General features: G+C 46.1%; 1 protein-coding gene across 1 annotated transcript in view; it reads right to left on the minus strand.

The window, feature by feature from the left end:
- Positions 1-25,179, minus strand: part of ATP2B4 (ATPase plasma membrane Ca2+ transporting 4) — a 107,080-nt gene that overhangs the window by 5,532 nt on the left and 76,369 nt on the right. Inside the window, exons 9-20 of the mRNA XM_003792250.2 lie at positions 21,986-22,200; positions 21,401-21,643; positions 20,277-20,518; positions 19,019-19,250; positions 17,374-17,553; positions 16,569-16,656; positions 16,054-16,160; positions 13,126-13,317; positions 12,452-12,665; positions 10,847-11,058; positions 9,724-9,831; positions 5,913-6,089 (exon numbers count right to left, since the gene is read on the minus strand). Coding sequence (XP_003792298.1) covers positions 5,913-6,089; positions 9,724-9,831; positions 10,847-11,058; positions 12,452-12,665; positions 13,126-13,317; positions 16,054-16,160; positions 16,569-16,656; positions 17,374-17,553; positions 19,019-19,250; positions 20,277-20,518; positions 21,401-21,643; positions 21,986-22,200 — 2,210 coding nt within the window. The remainder of the gene's footprint in view (positions 1-5,912; positions 6,090-9,723; positions 9,832-10,846; positions 11,059-12,451; positions 12,666-13,125; positions 13,318-16,053; positions 16,161-16,568; positions 16,657-17,373; positions 17,554-19,018; positions 19,251-20,276; positions 20,519-21,400; positions 21,644-21,985; positions 22,201-25,179) is intronic.

The raw sequence follows: 25,179 nt of genomic DNA on the forward strand, positions 1-25,179 counted from the left end.
GCCTCCCAAGTAGCTGGGACCACAGGCGCCCGCCACAATGCCTGGCTATATGTTTTTTAGTTGCAGCTGTCATTGTTGGTTGGTGGGCCTGGGTGGATTTGAACCTGCCACCTTAGGTGTATGTGGCTGGTGCCTTAGCCACTTGAGCCACAGGTGCCGAGCCTGTGTTGTTTATTATTTGCTTTATTTTGTATCTTGTCTGCAGACGAGTTCGCCAAACCCATCAGGTGAATGAATGTCAAGCAGCTGTATTTTCTGTTATTATGCATAATTTGTCTATGCATAAAGAAAAGGGAGAAATGTAGCCGAGCCACATTAAAGGCTGCCATAACTTTGTTCTTGACTGAAACTGTCTCAAGGTCTGCAGGAAGGGATATTCCTTTGAGAACTCTTTGGAGAGATTAAAAAAACTCATCTAGTGGGAGGCAGGCATGGAAAACAGAGCACACTGTGGTCAGGAATTTCCTGGAAGAGACCTGAGTAGCGGTAAATCAAGATAAGGTTATTGTGCTGCTAAGTTAAAGATTATGTCTGGTCTTTACAGATGAATACTTTGTTCTTTGCAGCAAAAAGAGATAAATAAGGCTCGTGACTTTTTTGTGACTTTCTTGTATTGTAATTTTAAGATTATGTGTATACGTGCAGAATGTTTTATTGTTAGGGTATATAAGTGAGAAATAAACTAGGGTCGCTGCATGCCTGAGAGAGCTGTAGCCCCCTTCTCTTCCAAAACATTCTGACCGCTAGTCCTACCTCTGGGACTCCGGCCCGATCAATTCATGCAACAGTGCTGAGCCTGAATTAGCTAATTCTTAAAACAGAGTGTGGTTTAAAGTCACTGAAAAATGTGAGGTTGTTCAGCCCCGTACATGTGAACCCAACTACCTTCTTTCCTTCACAGCCAGCTACAACTTTTATGGGTATGCTAATATTGGCAGCCAACAATAGAGGAGTCACCAAAAGGACTATTATTATTATTATTTATTAAAAAAATCATGTGAAAGGGACTATTATTATTTTTATTATTGATGAGCTCTATTTCTTTCTTTTTTTTTTTTTATTTGCAGTTTTTGGCCAGGGCTGGGTTTGAACCTGCCACCTCCGGCATATGGGTCCAGGGCCCTACTCCTTTGAGCCACAGGCGCCGCCTTCTATTTCTTCTTTTGTTTTTAAGACAGAGTCTCACTCTGTTGCCCTGGGTAGAGTGACATGGCATCACAGCTCACAGCAACCTTCAACTCTTGGGTTCAAGTGATTCTCTTGCCTCAGCCTCCTGAGTAGCTGGGACTACAGGTGCCTGGCATCATACCCGGCTGGATTTTTCTATTTCTAGTAGAGATGGGGTCTCGCTTTTGTTCAGGCTGGTCTTGAACTGTGAGCTCAAGAGATCCACCCACTGTGGCCTCCCAGAGTGCTAGGATTACAGGCGTGGGATGCCGTGCTTGGCCCAATATTGGATCTAAAATGACAGATCCATTAGTAAAAAACCCCAGGGACACATTAGTGCTCTCCAGATCTTTCTTCAGGAGATTCCAAACTTGCCCTCATGTAACGAGTTCCTGCGTTTTCATTTAGCCTGACCTCAATCTAAGCTTGCGAGGTAGATTTTAGACTCAAAGGAGTAGGAGGAGAGGAGAGGAACAGCAACAACTTACCCAAACAAAGCGAAAAACAAGGCAAAGCAAAACAAAACAAAACTCAAGAAAAGGGAGGAACAAGCAATGCAGAAGAACAATCAGAAAACAGGATTATTGTCTTCAAAATAATTATAGTTTAATAGCTTTTCTATGTTAAAAAAATAAAAGGGCATACAGCCTGGTTGTATAGTGGGATTTTTGTCTTTTCTTCCCTTAAGTCAAGAGATTAAAGGGAAAAACCAAAAGGAAAAGACAACTATGGTTGGTTAAAGTGGATGCCACGTGCTCTCTTGTGGTCATTTTACCAAATCATGCATCGTAATAGACTGTGACTCACTGCCCACAGTAGGAGATGAAACAGCAGCAGAAACAGAAGAGCTGGGGGAAGATTTGACTGGTGCAACTGCTACAAAGGATGAGCTAGGAACAATTTTTACATCAAGGTGATGAGCCATGTTCTGTCGCCTTATGACTCCCTTAAGAGAGGCTCCCGACTGGAATGTGTTAACTACGTCGATCTGCAAAGAATCAGAGAGTGAGACAGCTTTGCTCCATAGTTAGAGAGAAGGAAAGATAGAGGAGGGGAGAGTCTTAAGAGGGTTTGGGAAGGGGGATACAAGTAGCTGGGAAAAGGGGATAGGAGGTAGAAAACAAGCCAGGTAGAAAACAAGAGAGATTCCCTCACACACAAAGCAGTGGTGAGGAGAAGGGAGAAAAAAACCGTTAATTGCATATCACACTTCATTTAGGGAACAATTTGCCATGGAGTCCCAACACCCAGCCAAAATCCAGTTTTCTCTTCCCATTTAACCTGTGGGGGGTGTTTACGGGGTACAGGAGTCTAAGAATATTTAAAAGTTAAAAGGACTTCTCTTCTTCATCACTTCTAACAGCTAGACAGTGAGTAGCAGCTTATTCCTGGTTTTGACCTGGACTCTGAAAACGTCTTATGTGTTTAAAGAAAAAAACAGGGGCAGTGTAGTATGGGTAGTCATGAAGGCCCCCGGACCATGAGTTGCTGGGCTCATCCTCTTTTGGGTATTTTCTCTGAGATACTCTTTCCTTCAGCTGAAGCTAGAGAATGCAGCTCAATGATCTAGTGGCCAGGCCCATTAGAAAGAATGTGGCTAGCCACATTAATGTACTGGAGAGCCTGAAATGTCTGGCAGAAATGCCGAGAATAACTCAGCAATTAGGCTGAGGGAGGAGGAAGAGCTTTTAGCTGGTGGTGATAGTGGGGAGCAGGCAGATCTAAGCCTAAATAAGCAGTCTCTGGTTTTCAATGTGTTTCTTCTCTGGGACAGAGGCAATCAATGCCATTCATCTTCCAGCAATGGTCTGGATCTGGGGCTTCAATCAAATCTGCCACCCTTGTCTCTGACCCCTAAGTAACACGGAACAAATCAAAAGGAAACCCCTTCATCCTTCATGGATCTGGTAGAATAATCTCAGAAATATTCACCTGCCTGCTGCGAAGGGACAATGTATCAGGAATGTAGGAAAGGTGCTGATTCCATTAATCTGACCCCATTTCCCCACAAGCTGACCCTATGCGAGTCAGACAGCTACTCTAATTTATTTATTTACTTATTTGAGACAAAGCCTCAAGCTGTCCTCCTGGGTAGAGTGCCATGGCATCACAGCTTCACAGCAACCTCCAACTCCTGGGCTCAAGCCAGTCTCCTGCCTCAGCCTCCCAAGTAGCTGGGACCACAGGCGTCTGCCACAACGCCTGGCTATTTTTTGGTTGCAGCAGTCATTGTTGTTTGGTGGGCCCGGGCTGGATTCAAACCCACCACCTTAGGTGTATGTGGCTGGCGCCTTAGCCGCTTGAGCCATAGGCGCCAAGACAGCTACTCTTATTTATAAAGATTTCCTGAGAGGCCATGAAATGTTTAGGGTTAATTTCTGGACCCAGATCAAAGTTTGAGCTAAAATGCCACCCCTCCCTCACATGTGGTTTTCAGTTCCTCAGGAACTGAGGAGTCTAACCTGGCAGGAGGGAGGGGTTTACATTTGAGAGGGTTCCAGTTCTTATAAAGTTGCATTCTTGCAAAATCCCAACCTCCACAATGAACTTAGATCTCAGGTTGACCTTCCCAAACAGGGGTGGAGAACCTGCAGGTTTCAGGGCCATAAGTGGCCTTCTAGGTCCTTAAGTACAGCCTCTTGACGGAATCCAAATTTTACAGAACAAATTTATTTATTTATTTATTTACTTATTGCAGCTTTTTGGCTGGGGCTGGGTTTGAACTCGCCACCTCCAGCATATGGGGGCGAGGGGGTGCCCTGCTCCTTGAGCCACAGGCGCTACCCAACAAATTCTTTTATTAATAGGGTTGCGGCAGAGAAAGATGGAAGTTTCTGTTGCCTCCTTTGGTGCTTAAAGATTAACAATCTTGAAATTAGAAGGCCGCAGGTTCCCCACCCCTAAATAGAAAGGGGAAATCCTATCTAGAATTGGATGATAGTTTGGCAGCACCTCCTCCTTCTGAGAATGACAACAAAGATCAACCATTGAGACTGCACAGGAGATTTTGTTAGAATCCTCCTGAGGCTGCAGAATTGATGCCAGGAGTGGGCCTTGGGTACCTGGGATGCACATTAGCACAAGATAGCCTCATCTGCCCACAAAGGCAGATGCACACTAAAATGGTATGGATTTGGTCATCGTGGCACCTTTAACAGATTGCTTTTGGTGCTTAAGTTTAGTAGGCTTTAGTGCTGTTCTGGCTCAAATGTCTCATGTTCCAACAGGGAAAGGTAGTATGCCTAAAGCTATGTAGGCAGCGAGACCAGAGAGGTGTGTAGTCAAGAGAGTGGCAATTGGTACTGGACGGGAAGGAAGACCCAGGAATCTCAGCACCCCCAGGACAGAGGGTTGGCAAGGAGGTACTGGAATGAGGGAATCCTGGCTAGGAAAAAAAAATATTATATAGCAGAAAAGGAAGCAGGTGATCCTAAAAGGGAAGAAAAGCAAAGACAGGTTATTTTGAAAAGAGCAGACCCAAAGGAAAGCACTGGGGGCTCAGAGACGGGAGCCAAAGGCGCCAGGTTCTATGGGCACTTGACAGACTCAGCAGCCTGGAGGAGGGGGTGGAGTAGGGAGTGGGCATGGGAACTCTGGATGCCACAAGGCACTTTGTGCAGGTCCTGCTGGCATTTTCCTTTCTGGGTGGAGGAACTTGAGAGAGGGCAAAGGAACCCCAGTGTTCCCCTACCTGTCCCTTCTTTCCCAGCTATTGTCCTGCTCCTGGGAGATAAGTTCCTACCAGCTATATAGTTTAGAATATTCATTTTATCTATCTTACCCATACACTAAGGAGGTGGGGTTGACTGGGGAACTTTCTAAACTGTCTACAAGGCTGATTTTAGAGAGTAAAACTTATTTTTGGGATCTCTAGCTGATAAACAGAGAGAAACAGGCCTGTTCTCTGGAGACCATCCTTAAGGCCTTGGAATTTACAGGTTCTTAAGCTGGGGAATCTCAGGAGTAAAACAATAAAGGCATGGGGGTTTAGAGCAGGGAAAGATGGGATTATCAGGGCCTAGGCCAGCCCATTCACTCAGGAGGAGGTATTTATAACTGATGCATGGGAAGTGGGGAAAAAAGGAGTTACTGTAGGGCTGTAGGCAGGGGACATAGAGTGGCAGGAGAAGCTTCTATCCCATTTCAGAAATCCAGTGAAGGAAAAGGTCTGAAGAAATTATAGCTTCTTCCTTATTAGAAAACAAGTCTGAACCTGTAAGAGGCACTAAGGCATTTAGAGACTATCACTACATACACCAAACCATCAGATTCCCCACCATGGCCTTCAGTTTTGAGTGGGGAAGATATAGATAACCTCTGTTACCATAATGGCAGGGTGAGGACAGTAAGTGTCTGCTGGGGATGTTGGCATGGAGATATTATCTAACTCCTTCCTTCTGAAGGGTAGGGAAAGACTAAGAATATGAACTCACTTTGGGGCAGGATCTAGTGTTTGCAAGATACCTGATGCAGGAAGCTTGCCCACCTGACAGAAGGGAGGAGAGTGGGCTTCAGAGCCAACACAAAGCTCAAGGGCTGTGCTAAGAGCGTACGTGGCCTAGCTACTTTGGCTATTCTTCTCAGAGGTGCCCACATAGATACCTCTGCTCTCTGTGTCCTGAAGCCAGGGAGCTGGACTGCCCATTCCATCAGGAGTAAACCCTTAGGAGGAGAGATGCTGGCCACCAAGATCTGCCTCCCTCCCAACACTTCCCTAGGGGGAAAATAGGCAACTCTCTGAGTACCTGAGTCTGGATACGGTTCAGGCCTCGGAACCAGAGGATCTGGCCTCGGCGCAGCTCCATCTCTGCGTGGTCAATCTCATCCAGCCCCTCAGCATCCTTGTTGATTTCCTCTTTGGCAGTGCCATGCCCAGCCTCCTTCAGGAACTTCAGGGATTGGGTAGGTATTGCAGAGATGACCTGAGAACAGGTGCAGTGAAGGGGGAGACATCAGAATCAGGGTGGAAGAGCTGTCAGCCAACTTGCATGGGCCAGGCCCTTGGGCAGGCTACTCTTTACCCTATCACTCTTCCCACTGGGAGAAGCACCAATTCCTTCAGACAAGTATTTGCCAAGGGCCCGCCAACTGCCCGGCTCTCAGAAGGTTCTTATATTTACAGACATACAAAAGAGAGCTTATATTCTAGGTATCTACCAGCCATCTGCCTAGTTATCTACTTTATTTTCCTCTTTCTGTCTTACTTCTTCCTTCTCCATTTTGCTGTCTGTCTTTTAGGAGAAACGTAACTATAATGTATGGTCCACAGTAGGAAAAGACAGAGACCAGGACCTGGGGGGAAACAAATCTGGAGAGAAGATGGTCCCACTGCACATATATGGGCAAGAGCTAGAGAAGGATATTGGAAGTGAATGACTCCCTTCTTAGTTACCGCAAGCACAATAGTAAAAAATGTAGTGAAAGTGTACTAAAAGTTTTCTTGGGCTTTGAATGAGGAAGGGGGTGGGACTGTCCATAGGAGAAGGGACACATGAGTATTACCAGAAGATATGGAGCAGTAGGTCGGGCTTTAAATTAAAAATAAATCACTTGATGAGTTCAGTCAGTTCTCTACAAACAAGGTGAGGAGTAGGCAGGGCTCAGATGGGAAAGAGGAAATATGGGCTGTCTAACATACAGCCAGGTGATCTGAATGGGAAGAATATCAAAGCTCTGCTTTTCTTGTTTTTTTTTTTTTTTTTTTTTTTTTTTGAGGCAGAGTTTCACTTTGTTGCCCTTGGTAGAGTGCCATGGTGTCACACAGCTCACAGCAACCTCCAACTCCTGAGCTTAAGCGATTCTCTTGATTCTCTTGCCTCCCAAGTAGCTAGAACTACAGGTGCCCACCACAAAGCCCAGGTATTTTTTGGTTGCAGTTCGGCCAGGGCCGGGCCGCCACCCTTGGTATATGGGGCTGGTGCCCTACTCACTGAGCCACAGGCACTATCCCTGCTTTTCTTGTTTTTTTTAAAGACACAGTCTCACTTTGTCACCCTCTGTAGAGTACTATGGCATCATAGCTCACAGCAACCTCAAACTCTTGGGCTCAAGTGATTCTCTCACCTCAGCCTCCTGAGTAGCTGGGACTACAGGCACCCACCACAATGCCCAGCTATTTTTTAGAGATGGGGTCTCACTCTAGCTCAGGCTGGTCTCGAACTTGTGAGTCTAGGTAATCCGCCCACCTTGGCCTCCCAGAGTGCTGGGACTACAGGCGTGAGCTACCGCACCTGGCAAAGCTCTGCTTCTGGATGTTGGAAGAAGCAGTTGGGATATGGAAGGAAGGCTGTATTCTAGCATCAAAGCCACATGGCCACATGTGAGACCAGACCCAGGAGAGTCTCAAATAATAGGTGAAATGACCAAGATTTACCCACATATAAAGCTCTTTAGGAACTCACTGGTAAATAAACCTCAGTAAACAGAATAGGGTAGAGGGAATCAGGTTAGAAATTAATTGGGGTTGGCCTGGCACCTGTAGCTCAGTGGCTAGGGTGCCAGCCACATACACCAGGGCTGGAGGGTTCGAACCCAGCCTGGGCCTGCCAAACAACGACAACTAAAAACAAAAAAACAGCTGGACATTGTGGCATGCACCTATAGTCCCAGCTACTTGGGAGGCTGAGGCAAGAGAATCACTAAGCCCAAGAGTTTGAGGTTGCTGTGAACATGTGTACTATGGCATCAGCCATAGTACTCTACAGAGGGCTACACAGTGAGACTCTGTCTTCAAGAAAAGAAATTAATCAGCCAGGCATCTAGGAGGTATAAAGAAACAATCACTTGGCTTGGGAGGAGCCCTGAAGCTCCAGAAAGGGCTCTTTGGAGTCAGTTAGGGCAAAGCCTCCATTCCCCAGGGGGCTAGGAATTAGGTGATTATGTGCAGGGACTTGGGTCTGCAAAGAGCAGCACAGCCTAGCCCAGAGCTGAAGATGAGGGGGATGTGTAAAGTGGCATTAGGGAAAACATAAATCTCTTACCAGTCCTAATGATATTAGTAGCCAATATTTCTTGAGTTCTTATAAGGTACTAGACACTATTCTGAGTTTTTTATGTAGAGTAACCAGTTTAATGATTAACAATGACTCTGTTATCCTAAGTTGAGGATGATGAAGTATACAGGGTTAAGTAACTGTCCCAAAGTGAGTCAGCTTGAAAAAGGAAAGCTGGATTCAAACTCATACAGCCAGTCCCAGAATCCATGCTCTGAACCTATGCCATACTGCTTCTCTAGACTGTAAATCTGACTTATCTCAGCTGAGTTATGCATTCTTTTCTCTTTTTTTTTTGAGACAGAGTTTCACTTTGTCACCCTCGGTAGAGTGCCATGGCATCATAGCTCACAGCAACCTCAAATTCTTGGGCTCAAGTGATTCTTGTTTCAGACTCCTAAGTAGCTAGGACTACAGGCACTTGCCACAATGCCCAGCTATTATTAGAGATGGGGTCTTGCTCTTGCTTAGACTGGTCTCAAACCCATGAGCTCAGGCAATCCAACTGCCTTAGCCTCCCAGAGTGCTGGGATTACAGGCGTGAGCCATCATGCTGGGCCAAGTCAGCATTCCACCTATTAAAGCTATGGAGAGAAACAGAAGAGGATGGGGAGCTGCAAATTATGTCCACATGCAGCCCACAGACAGGTTACTGATTCATTAAAATAAGGACTTGTGCTTTGCAAATTCTTCCCTTCTACAACCCTTCAGGTTTTGTTTGTTTTGTTTTTTTTAAGAAAAATTCCTTTAAAAAGTTCTACTCTTGGCTTGGCGCCTGTGGCTCAAGTGGCTAAGGCGCCAGCCACGTACACCCAAGGTGGCGGGTTCAAATCCAGCCTGGGCCCACCAAACAACAATGACGGTTGCAACCAAAAAATAGCCGGGCATTGTGGTGGGCACCTGTGGTCCCAGCTACTTGGGATGCAGAGGCAGGAGACTTGCTTGAGCCCAGGAGTTGGAGGTTGCTGTGAGCTGTGATGCCACAGCACTCTACCCAGGGCGACAGCTTGAGGCTCTGTCTCCAAAAAAAAAAAAAAAGTTCTACTCTTGGGCTGGGCATGGTGGCTCACTCCTGTAATCCTCACACTCTGGGAAGCCAAGGCAGGCAGATTGCCTGAGCTCACAGGTTCAAGAGTAGCCCGAGCCAGAGCGAGATCTCATCTCTAAATAGCCAGGTGTTGTGGCAGGTGTCTGTAGTCCCAGTTATTTGGGGGGCTAAGGCAAGAGAATTGCTTGAGCCCAAGAATTTGAGGTTGCTGTGAGCTATAATGCCATGGCTCTACTGAGGGCCACAGAGTGAAACTCTGTCTCAAAAAAAAAAAGTTCTACTCTTCTCAGGGAAGCTAAGGAATTTCCCTGCCTCCAGGCATAGTTAGAGAGAAAATCTTAAACCTCTGATGTGCGTGGCAGGCTCTGCTCATCCCTTGCAGGATCCTATGGTTGGGAGAAAGGAGAAGATGAAGATGAGGAGCGGGGAGTCTCCATAGCTGCTTGCTCTGTCCCCTGCAGAAGAGAGGGGACCTGCAGGCCATGCAAATGTAGGGGAGGGTGTGCCAGTACTCACCTGACCCCAGATAAGTTCTCCAATTCCGATGAAGAGACACCACAACCACTGGGACAGGTTGAGCTTTGTACAACTGAAGGGTTTACCCCCAAATTCCACAATGAGAATCTAGGACAGAGAAAGGGGGCAGTCTGCCATCAGGGAGGTGACTAACAGGAAAACAGTCCTCCAGCCAATGCCACCAAAGCCATATCATCTCCCCTGCCCCAGGATTCTTGGGGTGGAAGTCTTGATTTGCTTGCTGGGGAAGGGGAAAGAAGAAATCTAAAAAGAGAGGCAGATACAAATAGTCTTTATAGAGTACTCTGACGGGGAGACAGACATAGTTACTATGATTATGATGAATGTAAGATTTGGGGGAGCTAGCGGAGTTGGAGGCTTCTTGTGACTAAAGCCAGTGGGTGACAAAGAGAAGGCACAGCAATGGAGAAGAGGAATTGAGGACAAAGCCAAGTTAAGGGACGGACCCTGCTGCGGGACTAGGGAGGAGCTTGTCTGTTACATAGCAAGCTCAGAATCTCTCGTATCCACAGGTGTTTTAGTGTACCTGTGACCAGGGCAAGAAAGAAGAGGTGCGATCCTTTTACCACCAGGGCAGCTACGTCTTTGACCCTGGTTCCCACAGGAGGAACCCAAGCTGGACTATGTCAACGACATGTTCACCATCCCAATACTTCTCTTTCTCTGTAGCATTGCCCAGCATTTTCTACTATAAGCCCGTTTAGAACAAAGGCGAAGGGACAGGGAGATAGTCCAGACTACACCTACAGACAAGTTTCATGTACGCCAGCAGGAGGCATGGTAAGGGGCTAGTAGAGAGTGACCCTTCTCTTGGTCACTTTGTGAAATTTCTGTGTATTTAGAGAGACAATGAAAAGATTCTACAAGTCTTATTTTATTCACCACCAACATAGTGCCTTGCACTGGGACACAGGCAGACTGGGTTCTGATCCTAGAGCAAGGCACAAATGGAAGCAAATCGGGAACTCTGAAGGGTTCACCTCACAGCGTCAGTCCCCGTTCCTTCCTCACTTCTTTTCCTGGGTACTTAGGGCACAGTGGCTCCCAGCTGCTGGCCTTTATCATCCCAGAAATGCTACCCCAGCTCTGGATAGAATCTCACCTGGCTGATGAATGTGCCCAAAACCACAGTGCAGAAGATGATGTTGTGGTAAATGCCTGAAAAGACATTCTTCTCTCCATGGATCTTTCGGGAGTTGATTTCATTGAAAATTTGCATCAGCACAAAGGTATTGAAAACAATGGTATAGTGTTGGCTGGGGGGTGCATGCAGAGGTGCCTTCCTCCCACTATCGATGTCAAAGAATTTCTCACCTGATAAGGAGAAGAGAAACAGTGGAGAGTAAGCTGGTCTGAACTAGGAGTCAGAACACATTGGTCAGGACATACTGGTTGCTTATGGCTGGTTTCCATTATGATTGGTCAGTATCTGAGCTCTACTAGTTATTAATTCTTTTTAAAGACAGAATCTCACTCTGTTGCCCCAGGCTAGAGTGCTGTAACATCATAGCTCACAGCAACCTCAAACTCCTGGGCTCAAGCAATCCACTTGCCTCAGACTCCTGAGTAGCTGGGACTACAGGTGTGCACTACTATGTCTAGCCAGTTTTTCTATTTTTAGTAGAGACCAGGTCTCTCTCTTGCTCAGGCTGGTCTGAAACTCCTAAACTCAAGCAATCCAGCCACTTCAGCCTCCCAGAGTGCTCAAATTACAGACATAAGCCACTGAGCCTGGCCCAAGTTATTAAATATTTTATTTATTTATTTATTTAGACAGAGTCTCACTTTGTTGCCCTGGGTACCATGGTGTCATAGCTCATAGCAACCTCAAACTCTTGGGCTTAAGTGATTCTCTTGCCTTAGCCTCCAAAGTAGCTGGGACTACAGGTACCCACCATAATACCTGGCCATTTTTTGGTTGTAGTTGTCATTGTTGTTTGGCAGGCCCAAGCTGGGTTCGAACCCACCAGCCCTGGTGTATGTGGCCAGCACCCTAGCCACTGAGCTACAGGAGCTGAGCCTATTATTATTTTTGACATAGAGTCTCACTTTGTCACCCATGGTAGAGTGCTTTGGCATCATAACTCATAGCAACCTCAAACTCCTGGGCTCAAGTGATCCTTTTGCCTCAGCCTCCCAAATAGCTGGGACTATAGGCATCTGCCACAACACCCAGCTATTTTTTAGATAGGGGGTCTCGCTCTTGCTTACGCTGGTCTGGAACTCCTGAGCTCAGGCAATCCACCCACCTTGACCTCCCAGAGAACTAAGATTATACGCATGAGCCACCTTGCCCAGCCCCTAAGTTATTAAATATTTTAAATGTTAGCCCTGGTCTCCCCATCCAACCCTCTGTCTGTTCCATTAAGATGCTTTCGTGCAGTGTAGCATGGTGGTAAGACTATATGCACGGGGGTCAGGCAGACATAAATTTGCATTTTAGCCCAACTATTTACTCATTATGGGACCTGAGCTTCATTTTTTTGATCTATAAAAGTATAAATAATAAGGCCACCATGGTGAAATTCTTAGGAGGAGAACATAAAATAGCACAATGCACCATGTACCAGGAATACAGGAAGCACTCAATAGGTGAAGCTGCTTTTATTCCTAGTCTGTGCTGCCTTCCTTCCTCAGGCCATTCTCTGCCCCCATCTCCATCTAGCTGCTCCAGCTCCACCCCAACTGCTGCCCAACCCTGGCTCACCAGCAAAGACAAGGAAAAAGATGACAGTCAGCTGATAGACTGCATGGCCCAAGATATTCTTCATCATAGTACGTGAGATCAGAGGCTTATTTCGGCCATAGGGGCGACGCTTCAATAGAGAATCTGTAGGGGGCTCTGTGGCCAGGGCCAATGAAGCAAAAGTGTCCATGATTAGATTAACCCACAGCATCTGCACAGCTTTCAATGGGGAATCCTGGTGGGAAGAAGAAGCAGTCCTTTTAGCTTTCCTCAGAAACCACCCCCACCTCTGCATCAGCCCCACGTTGGCTCTGAGGACGGCTTAGCTCCTGCTCTCCAAAGTCCTGCTCACCTAGACTTTGAATTTGGTCACTTTAGGGGAGTGACCTTGAGAAAGTTACTTAATCTCTTTGAGCCTTGGGTTTCTCATCTGCAAAATGGGGATAATAATATCTACCTTGCAAGGCTGACTGGGAAGAGGAGAGACAGTACATACAAGCGCTCATCACAGTGGCTGACACATAAGAGCTAATTGATGGCAGATAAGTTATCGTTCCACATAAGCAGATAGAGACAGTAGACCTGGTAGAGCTGACTCCTGCCCCTAATATTACTGGCCCTCACTCCTCAGCAGATACAATGTACCACCACCCCTGCCTTGTCCCTCCCACGTCAGCTTGCCCACACCCCTTCACCTGAGTGATACAGGCTCCAGTGAAGGCCACAATCACAGCCACGACATTGACAGTGAGCTGAAACTGCAGGAACTTGGAGATGCTGTCATAGACATTTCGTCCCCACATCACCGCCTTCACAATGCTGGTGAAGTTGTCATCTGTTAGGATGATGTCTGAAGCTTCCTTGGCGACATCTGTGCCTGCGATACCCTGAGGTAGGATGGGGAAGGAAGACAGTGTTATGCAGGACAAAAAAGACCTGGTCTATATCCTGACCCCCGATTTCTAGGAAACTTCAGAAGTAGGTATACATATTAGAGGGCATGCTAGCCACCTAAGAAAAGAAAATGAAGAGAAAATGTCTCTGTCACTCTGCAGAAGAGAGCTGGGGGCTGATGCCACTGCCTTACTACTGAACCCAGACTTGGAATTCCAGCCATCTCTGATACCCTTTTCTCCCCGCCTACTACAACCTCTATATTGGAAACGAATTGAAGGGTAGGAAACCAATCCTATCTATTCTACCTCTAAAGTCTTCCATTGCCATTATCCCATTTATACCTTGTCTCCTCCACACCTTTGAGAAACTCTACATTATGCTCTAGAAGCTCTGGCACCATAGTTCAGAGGTTCTATCTTTGTTCAAAATTCTGTCAAAGGGGAACCAATCACTAAAGGTTTCTGAATAGACATCTCACTTTTGGAATAGTGAGCTAAGCCTGGCAGTCATTGCCCTTAATGACAATTTTTTTTGCCCACAATCTACTGATTTATACAAAATCCTCTGAATCTCCTTAGAGTCTAGACTTCCACTCATATCATTTCCCCAAGTCCGAAACATCCTCTTTCCCCATCTATTTAAATCCTATCCATCTTTAGGGCCTCATTGAGTTAAACCCAAATTGCTCTGCAAAACTATCCCTCCCATCCCCAGCCCATATCGCAGTGTATGGCTCTTATGTGGATCCTGATTTGGACAAATAAACTATAAAAACCATGTTTATGGGCTTGGCGCCTGTAGCTTAAGTGGCTGAGGCCCTAGCCACATACACTGGAGCTGGTGGGTTCAAATCCAGCCCAGGCCTGCCAAACAACAATGACAACTTCAACCAAAAAATAGCCAGGTGTTGTGGAGGGCACCTGTAGTCCCAGCTACTTGGGAGGCTGAGGCAAGAGAATCACTTAAGCCTAGGAGTTGGAGGTTGCTGTGAGCTGTGATGCCACGGCACCCTACCCAGGGCAACACTTTGAGGCTCTGTCTCCATAAACAAAACCAAACCAAACCCATGTTTATAAGTCAATTAAGAAAATGTGAACACCAACTAGATACTTCATGAAAGTATGAAAATATCAATTTTGTTATGAGATAATCGTATTATGATTCTTTTAGATATATTTTATGGTACTGAATTATTTTTTTTTAGACAGAGCCTCAAGCTGTCGCCCTGGGTAGAGTGCTGTGGCATTAGAGCTCACAGCAACCTCCAACTCTTGGGCTCAAGCGATTCTCCTGCCTCTGCCTCCCAAGTAGCTGGGACTACAGGCGCCCACCACAATGCCTGGCTATTATTTGGTTGCAGCCGTGGTTGTTTGGTGGGCCCAGGCTGGATTTGAACCTGCCAGCTCAGGTGTACGTGGCTGGCGCCTTAGCCGCTTGAGCCACAGGCACTGAGCCGGTACTGAATTTTTTATGGATGAAATGATATGATTCCTTGCATTTGCTTCAAAATAATTCAGCTGGAGGCTCGGTGCCTATAGCTCAAGTGGCTAGGGCACCAGCCACATACACTGGAGGTGGCAGGTTTGAGCCCAGCGCAGACCTGCCAAACAGCAATGACAACTACAGCCAAAAAATAGCTGGGCATTGTGGCAGGCGCCTATAGTCCCAGCTACTTGGGAGGCTGAGGCAGGAGAATCACTTAAGTCCAAGGAGTTTTGAGGTTGCTGTGAGCTGTGATGCAACAGCACTCTACTAAGGGTGACATAGTGAGACTCTGTCTCAAAAAAAATAATAATAATAATTCAGCTGGAGTTGGGGAGGTCAGTGAGACAAGTGCTGATAATTGTTGAAGCTGAGTGATGGATACCTGTGATTCCTTATACAATTCTGAGTTTGGCAAATTCTCAAAATTTCCTAAATTTCTTTTAAAAAGAGGGTTCCCCAAAGATATATTCCTTCTTAAATATCTTTCCACTGCTTAACAATTACAAACAGTTCAATCATAAGTTATGTAAGCAAGAGGATACAATCTAGGGGGTTCAAAACCTCTCTGAACATCAGAATTAATTGGCATACCTGTTAAAAACACAAATATTTCTGGTCCTCATCTCAGAGCTTACTGAATCAAGCTGGCTAACTATAGAACCTTGGAATATGTAATTCAAATAATTTTCCAAATGATTCTAATGCTCCCAGCCATACAAGTGAAAAGCAGAGCAGTGAACAGTGGTGGCTAGAGTATACATCCCACATGGAACGTGAATTTTCTATAATATCACCATGTTTGTGGATAAAGTTAAGCTGGACTTACTTTTTTTTTTTTGAGACAGGGTCTTACTGTGTCACCCTTGGTAGAGTGCCATGGTGCCAAAGTAGCTGGGACTACAGGCACTTACCATGATGCTTGGCTATTTTTGTTGTTGTTGTTGCAGTTGTCATTGTTGCTTTTGCGGGCCCAGGCAGGGGTTGAACCTGCCAGCCCCGGTGTATGTGGCTGGCACCCTACCCACTGAGCTACGGGCACCGCCCCTGGTCTTGCTTTTCCTGGGTAATAATCCTTCATGATTTCACTGTTTCTGTTATCTATTCTTTGTACTTGATAGGTCCCCAATTACATGTTATCACTGGCCAGGTAGGTTGGAGAGATGGAGTTACCAAAAGCCTGTCCTGGCTTCCTGATGGAGGAGGCAGCTTGCAGGCAGAGGAAGACATTGTGCTGAGCTTACCATGGCAAAACCAACATCTGCTTTCTTCAGAGCAGGCCCATCATTTGTGCCATCACCAGTGACAGCCACCACCTGCCGCTGTTCCCCAATGGTGCTGTCAATGATGCCTGGCGAAAAGAGACACGCAACACAGTGAGCACAGGCGTGCCACCTGGGGCCATTTGAAGGCAGAGACCTGGGGGTGAAACGTACCACTTCCATCCACCAGCTAGTCACTTGAGGAAGTTACTTGTCTTCTCAGCTTCAAACTTCTTTATTTACAAAATGAGAAGAGTTTTGCCTGCTCTGCCTAGTTCAACGTACTACTGGCAAACAAGATATGGTAATGCGTAAAAACAACTTTGTTATATGTCTAGTCAGCAAGGGCGCAGATGTTTGCTAAACTGTATGTTCCCCCACTAGCCTGGGTACTCTCCCAGGACCCCCCTACTCGGACTGGAAAGGTGCTTGAGCTGATGGTTCTTACCTGGCCCACTTTCACCAATCACAGGGACCCACTTGGGAACCAATCTCACCTTTCACCAGTGTATGCTTGTCAGTAGGGGATGATCGTGCCAGGACCCGAAGCTTAGGCCAGACCTTGTCCAGCTGTTCTTGCTCTACCTGTCAACACCAGACCACACCTGGATCAGTCAAACTCAGAATCACGATTCAGGGAAATCTTACTTCTCCACATACTTTGAGCTACGGGGGGATCTAATACTCCATAGCCCCATGGGGGAGTCTTATCCTGGCCTCCAGGGGAGGTGAAACAGCCAACTCAGTCTCCAAGGGTGGATTTGCTAATGGTGATCATTCAGGCCCCTTTCCTTTTCTTTTTCCTCACAGTTCCCTACTTGGGAACGAAGCCTCTATTCTTCTACCCTTAACAGGAGGTGGGCCAGGGTTGTTCATGGTTGGCTCAGGTGGCCAAGTGGCACATCTGAGGTTTTAGGTTTGATTTCTATGTAGATCAGGAATGCTTTGGTCTGCTCCATACTCCCACACGTCCTCTATTAGCCACTGTTACCCAGAGGGTAGTGACATATGAGGAGTGGGGGAGGGGGTAATCATTACAAAATCATCCCATTGCTAAAAAAGCAGAAAGACGTGAAAAGTTGGTGACACCATCTGAAAAGACAAGTTGTGAATGGAGATAGGACGAAGAAAGGCAACTCCCCATTTTACCATCTGAGCAGTTTTGGTACAAAGGGATGTTTCTATGTGAATAAATTTTAGTTTAGAAACCACCCACTTTCTCCCTCATGTGCCAGATGCCTTAAGCTAGTAACGTCTTTCCCTCCTCAAGTGAGGCCCTGGTTCCTCCCACCCAGGACCCACCTCGCCCTTCTCATTGCGGATGAGTCGGTTGAATTCTTTGCCTTCTAAGCACAGGAATTCGTCCCCAGGTGTCAGAATGCCACATTTGATGGCAATGGCCCGGGCTGTGTTGATGTTGTCACCTGTCACCATCCTTACAGTAATGCCAGCTCGTTTGCACTTGGCAATAGCTTCCGGTACCTATGGACAGTGAAGAAAGAGGAAAGGCACAGATGAGGGTGGTGATCCTGGTAAGCTGTCCCTGTTCATCTGTCCCCTTATTGTGGAAAGGAGAGAGGCACCCTCGGAGCAGTGTCATGGGGCATAGGCTAAGTCTGGTCAATCTTCTGTTGCTAGGTGCTGCCTCATTTCTGTCCACCCCTTAACAGTCCCATTTGAATTTACCTTATTATACCATGAATTAAAGGGGGCATTTGCTTCAGGAGTCAGGTATAAATACTTGCTCTTTCACTTATCATCCAGGCTCCTTGGCAAGGCATGGATGGCATTTTGAGACTTGGCCACTGCTTTCTTCTCTAGCAGGAGCTTTTACCACTCTCTGCCCACCTGGCCCATGTTCCAACCATGTCAGCTTTTTGTAGTTTCTCAAACGCGTGACACTGCCTCTTGCCACTGAGCCTCAACAACTGATACTCCATCTGTCTGAACTCCCAGAAGCAGAGACTTTTTTAATCTTCTAGTGTCTAGAATAGTGTCCAGCACACAGCAGGTGCTCAGACAGAATGTGTTGATTGAAAGAGGGCAGTTAAAGACGAAGTTGGTATCCATGTTAATTATGCTGCCCAATTATTATTATTATTATTATTATTAATTTATGTATTTTTTTGAGACAGAGTCTCATTCTATCGCCCTGGGCACCTCAGCAAGTTCAAACTCCTGGGATCAAGAGATCCTCTTGCCTCAGCCTCTCAAGTAGCTGAGAATGTAGGTGCCTGCCAGGATGATGAGCTAATTTTTCTATTTTTTTTTTTTTTTTGAGACAGAGTCTCACTTTGTCACCCTTGGTAGAGTGCTGGGGCATCATAGCTCACACAAATCTCCAACTCTTGGGCTCTAGTGATTCTCTTGCCTCAGCCTCTAGAGTAGCTGGGACTATAAACACCATAATGCCTGGCTGTGAGCTCAGGCTATCCACCTGGCTAGGATTACAGGCATGAGCTATCGCACCAGGCCTAGTTTTTCTATTTTTAGTAGAGATGGGATCTCTCTCTTGCTCCATCAAGCTGGTCTTGAACTCCTGAGCTCAAGCAATCCACCTGCCTCAGCCTCCCAGAGAGCTAAGATAATAGGCCTGACCTCACCCAATTTAACAATAGTTGTCCTAGCTCTCTCTCAAATAATAATACCAACAGAACCTTTGCTTCTCACCACCCTACACAGCATTAACTCTAGGAAGTCTATATTCTATCAATTTGGCATGCCACAGCAGCTCTGAGAATCAGGAAGCAGAGAAATCTCTATTCCTGTCAGTTAGATACATTTAGGTGATTTGCCTGGGGGTCACAACTAGAAAAGGAACTAGTACTCCACTTCCTATGACTATTGGTGGCTTCCTATTAAGTCATAATGGGTCTATGGATAGGCCAGGGGCCAGGGAAGACTGTCATTCATGTTTTCTTGCTCCTTCTTCAAGACAAAGACTCACCTCTGGGCGCACAGGGTCCTCAATGCCCACCACTGCGATGCAGGTCAGTTCAGTGAGGATTTCATTCTCGCTGTCCCAGGAGGGCTCTCCATCCTCAAAATCCCGGTAAGCTAGGCAGATAGTCCGGAGTCCCTCTGAGGCCATGGGCTCAATGACAGTGCGTACCATATCATCTCGGTCTTTGCTCTTGAATGGCATTGCTTCCCCTTTCTGGTCCAGGATCCGGTTACACCTGGAGAGGTGCACAGTCACAAAGCAGTGTCTGCCTTCCCTCTCCACATGTTTCTATAATCATTTATGGACATTTTGGTAATCTGCATTTTTCCTAGACACACTGTACCATGGGCAAACCTCTCCTTTATTCATCTCTTAGCTGAGTCCCTGAGGTGGGGTGGGGGATGGAGTAAGGTGGGGTGGCCTGTGACGGAGTAAGGTCTAGGTAATCAGAGAGTGTGATGCTCCCATGTCATCTGTTCTTATTCATGTATGAGTGCAATGGTGAGTTATTTGTGGATCACCTGCTCTCTTAAATTTCTTGAGAGTAGAGACTTTTTCAACCCCTAGTTTTTAGAATAGCACTTGGTGCATGGTAGAGGGGGCTGCTCAACAAGAATGTGTTGATTAAAAGATGACAACTAAAGGCAAATTGGGGCACTGGTTAATTTAGCCCTTCTGGCTCTATACCCGAGTAGGGAAAACTTTTAATGATCTATGGATGACCTAACCATTATTTTTAAGTTATGTAATTTCCCTCTAATCAGAATTGGGAATAGGAAAGAAGGGAGAACACCAAACTAACATTTCCAGTGCTTGCTATGTTCCAGGCATTTCATATACACTGAGTCATTTAATCATAGTGAGCTGTGTAGCAGTCCTGTGAGCTGGCTGAGTTAAATTACCACCTCTGTTTTCAGAGTAGGGAATGGAAGTTCAGACAGTCTAAGCCTGAGTCCTGGCTGTGCTACTACTAGCTATATCCCCTTGTGCAAATAACTTAACTAGCTGGTATTTCTGTTTTCTCATCTGTTAAACAGGGATAGTAAGAGTGCTCTCCTCCCTGAGTTGATTAAATAAAATCAGCCACCTAAAGTACTTAAATACAATGCTTGGCCTTAGGAAATGCTCAGATATTAGTTATGTCACCACCCGGCTGGAAGGCTTGCCTTCCACTCACATCGGTTCAGTATGGGGCGTGTCACCCAGATCTTTCTGAGAGGAAGGAGGATCCTAAAGGGGAGAAGCAGGGATGGGTGCTCACTTGCGCAAAATGATCTCGGAGGCGCCCTTGCTGAACATTCGGAAGCCACCAGTGGGGCTCCGGATGACCGTGCTCATTGACTTGCGCACCGAATTGAAGGTGTACACTTTGTAGAACTTCTCCTCGGGCACCTCATTACGCACTGCCTGGTAATCCTGCTTCAGATCCGTGACAAAGCCCAGCAGAGCACACTCAGTCTTGTTGCCCACCTGCCTCGGCAGGCCTCCCTCCTTCTCTGGAGGCTGACAGAAAAAACACACAGGACAATTGAGTAAGATGCCTTGACCAAGGAGATAACTTAGGAAGGGAAGAATTCACTTAGAAAACTTTCTCATACGCCCAGAGCCCATGAAGGAAACAAAGTTTGTGTTTCAATTCTTTTTCCTTTAATTTAAAACATTTTTATGTTTAGAAATAGGGTCTTGTGCTCTGTTTGTGCAGGCTGGAGTGCAGTGGTGCAAACACAGCTCACTGTAATGTTGAAACCCTAGGCTCCAGTGATCCTCCTGCCTCAGCGTCCCGAGTAGTTGGGATTTCAGGTACCACCACTCCTGACTAATTGTTTTCATTTTTAAGAGATGGGGGCCCAACAAGGTGCCCAAGCCAAGCCCAAAACCCCGGGCCTAAATGATTTCCCCATCTCAGCTTTCTGAGTTGCTGGGATTACAGGTGTTAGTCACTGTGTGCAGCTGTTTTTTGCTTTTTTCAAGAGTAGGCAGACAGAGGTCAGTGGTGACCATGATCCCAAGCCTTCCAAGGGTTAGGAGTTTGTACTTTGTGGTAGTACTAGTGTTTCCCCCTGCTTGAGTCTTATTCTAATACCCTCTCCTTATTTCTGGAAAGTGAGTGATTTACTCCAGATAAGTTCAATTCTACTACCAGCAAGAGCTTCCTTGGAGATATTGTCTTTTCCTGCCTATAGACTTCTGTAGGCTCTTGCCTCCAACCCTCCATCTACTCCCATGGATTATTCCAGTCTTAGTCAAGTGTGTTCACTTAGGAGTAAGAAGTGGCATGTGGCATGGCAATTCAGGCAGACTAAACGATAGGGGGTTTGTCTCAGAGAAGATGAATGTTCCCTTCTAACCACCCTAAATCTAAGTGCCCTGGTAGGAAAGGCTTACCAGAATCTTGGAGGTATAAGCACTGTTGATAGAAATGCCATTGACAATCAACTCCAGGACCCTGGGCAGGAAGATATCAGGGCTTGGGATCTGACGGTAATGGGTGCCCCCAATATAAGCTTGTACCACAGTCATGCGGTTCATGGTCAACGTGCCTGTCTTATCAGAGCAAATAGCCGTGGCATTGCCCATCGTCTCACAAGCATCCAAGTGTCGTACCAGGTTATTGTCTTTCATCATTTTCTACAAAGGAGAGGAAAAAAGACTTGAAAGAAACCAACTGGGCTCTCCCGAATATAGGTCATGAGTCATTTCCTAGCCCAAATCTCTCTACATTTCATTCTCCAGTCTCATGCTAAAATGCAAGATACACTTTTTGTCAAATTCTTAAGATTCTGTTGGGCTACTTAAACATTGATGCATCTCAGTGAGATGACTCTTCCATAGTGCCAGGGACTTCTGCTCTTGTGAGGCACCACCCAAAGCTCACAGCAGATAGAATGGCTTACCCTTTCACTGAAGACTGAATGATACCCTCCCCTCCTATCTGTCGTAAAGGAAGAGATAGTATTGTTTCAGTCTCACCTTCACAGAATAGGCCAGTGAGATGGTGACAGCCAGTGGCAGTCCCTCTGGCACAGCCACCACCAGTACCGTGACGCCAATGATGAAGAACTTGACCAGGTACTGGATGTAGATGGGAGTACACTCAGATAGCCATGTTCTGCCTTGTATCACAAAGTTGTCAATCACAAAGTATAAAATTAGAATGAAAACGGTGATCGTGGACATGATCAGACCTGCACAAGGAAACAAATCACATGAACCGAGGCTGAGGGCATTCCTAGGGTCCCAGTCAGAGATAGATTGGTACAAGTTATAGACTTTGCTACCAATTTTTAAAACCACCATCTCTAGGAAGACATGTTAAAACCCCTTCCCCATTCTTTGCTACACATACAGACACTGGGTTTACATTCCAAAGATACGAGTTCTAGTCTCAGCACTGCACTAACTTAATTTGTGGCTTTGCATAAGTTGTTAACCCTCTCTAGGCCTGTTTCCGAAATCAAATTTCTCATCCACAAATACAGGGATTCATCTGTTTTCTGAAACAGCATTCTATTATTCTATCCCAAACCTACCCTCTCCCCACAATTCATAAGGTTGTGATTGTACTAGTCCATTTCCTAGTAGTTTATCAATTTTGACTTCGCCCCTACTAGCCTGTGAATGTGGGACAATTCAGTTTGTTTACAGCAATGCCCTCATAGTGCTAGCCATCACCTGTACGATTGACCCTTAGAACAAGGCTTTCCTGGCTCAGTGCCTGTAGCTAAGTGGTTAGGGCACTGGCCATATGCGTCAGGGTTGGTGGTTCGAACCCAGCCTGGGCCTGCTAAACAACAATGACAACTACAACAAAAAAATACCCGGGTGTTGTGGTGGGTACCTATAGTCCCAGCTATTTGGGAGGCTGAGGCAAGAAAATCGCTTAAGCCCAAGAGTTTGATGTTGCTGTGAGCTGTGACATCACAGCACTCTACCAAGGGCACCATGGTAAGACTTCTATCTCAAAGAAAAAAAAATAGGGCCTTTCAATATTTCCCTCATTATGGCACACATGGAACAGTAACGGCAAACATATGCTGTCTGCTGTGGGCCAGACAATTGTTTCACAACAACCTATGAAATACATTACTATTATGGTCTTATTTATTTGTTTATTTATTTTGAAGACAGAATTTCACTTTGTCTCCCTGGGTAGAGTGCCATGGCAGCAGAGCTCATAGCAACCTCTAGCTCTTGGGCTCAAGTGATCTTCTTGCTTCAGTTTTTCTATTCTTAGTAGAGACAGGGTCTCACCTTTGCTCAGTCTGGTCTCAAACTCATGAGCTCAAGCAATCCATCTGCCATGGCCTCCCAGAGTGCTGGGATTATAGGAGTGAGCCACCAAGCTCAACTGGGACTTGCTCTTGCTCAGGCTGGTCTTGAACTCCTGAGCTCAAGCAATTCACCCATCTCGGCCTCCTGGAGAGCTAGGATTATAGGCGTAAGCCACTGCACCTGGCCCATGGTCCTCTTCTTAAAGATGAGGAAACTAAGGCACCGAGAAGTTTTTGGTATGGCATCTTGGGAGGGTGACTGACCATTCTGATTTATCTAAAACTGAACAATTTCCTGAAATGTGGGACTTTCTAAAATCAAGGAAATCGGCCAGGCTCAGTGGCTCATGCCTGTAATCCTAGCACTCTGGGAGGCTGAGGCTGGAGGATCCCTTGAGCTCAGGAGTTCCAGACCAGTCTAAGCAAGAGCAAGACCCTGTCTCTACTCCAAATAGAAAAATTAGCTAGGGCTCGGTGTCCGTAGCACACGGGTTATGGCACCAGCCACATACACCTAGGGAGCCAGGTTCGAACCCAGCCCAGGCCAGCTAAATAACAATGACAACTGCAACAAAAAATAGCCAGGTGTTGTGGTGGGCACCTGTAGTCCCTGCTACCTGGGAGGCTGAAGCAAGAGAATTGCTTAAGCACAGGAGTTTGAGGCTGCTGTCAGCTATGATGCCATAGCACTCTACTGAGGGTGACATAGTGAGACTCTGTCTCAAAAAAAAAAAGAAGAAAAAAATCAGCCTACTTGGGAGGCTGAGGCAAGGGATTGATTGAGCCCAGGAGTTTGAGGTATATAGTTTATATACAAGACATTCAGAGTAGTTAAAATTAGCTAGGCACTAAAATAGAATGAAGAGGCTAGACCAACACAGCCCAATGGATCTTTCTGGGATGCATAAAACATTCTCTATTTGCACTGCCCAATATGGTAATATGGTTAATGTGACTGAGGAACTGAATTTTAAACTTTATTTAATTAATTTAAATTGCAATAGTCACATGTGGTGAGTGGCTGCTATAGTGGGCGGCTACCCAATGTGTGCTCAATAGATCAGTATCATGGCGTCATGTGGGGGCTTGTCAGAAATGTAGAATCAGGCTCCACCCCAGCCCTCTTGAAGTGAAGTTGCACTTTCTGAGAACCTCAGGTAAGCTATAAACAGATGTACTGATTATGGCAGGTAAACAAGAGGGTGAGGTCAGAAAATAAACAGCAGTAAAAGACCATACTTTGGAGGATAAGTCCACTGAAGGAGCAATCTTCCTTTTGTTCCCTCCTCTCCCTGCCCTGGGCCCCGTCCACTGAAAGAAGGTGGTGGGAGAGAGAATGTAGAGGTAAGTGATGGGGAAGTCACTTCCTCATATACAGAATGTACTTAGGGACATTTCCTTTGGGGAAAGCCTTTCTAACCATTGTCTTCCTCTTCCCTCCAGTTTCACTACCTCACCCTTGGTAGAGTGCCGTGGCATCACAGCTCACAGCAACCTCAAACACTTGGGCTTAAGTGATTCTCTTGCCTCAGCCTCCCGAGTAGCTGGGACTACAGGTGCCTGCCACAACGCCTAGTGATTTTTTTGTTGTTGTTGTGGTTGTCATTGTTGTTTAGCAGGACCAACCAGGTGGGAACCCACCAGTCCCGGTATGTGTGGCCAGTGCCCTAACCACTGAGCTATAGGCACCCAGCCCTTTATTTGATTTTTATTACTCTGTGTTTAGCCAGATGCTATTACTATCCTAGGGAATTGCCTTTAGCACACCACAGCCTTCTCCATCCTTGAGGAATTTATAAGCCAAAACATGAGACAGGTAAGCAGTTATCAAAGTCTTCCTTCTTCTCATGTAAATCTTCTTTGTGATATATGTTCTTGTTTTTTTTTTTTTTT

The sequence above is a fragment of the Otolemur garnettii genome, unplaced genomic scaffold (assembly GCF_000181295.1).
Source record: "Otolemur garnettii isolate 467f Iridium unplaced genomic scaffold, OtoGar3 scaffold00055, whole genome shotgun sequence".
Lineage (NCBI taxonomy): Eukaryota > Metazoa > Chordata > Mammalia > Primates > Galagidae > Otolemur > Otolemur garnettii.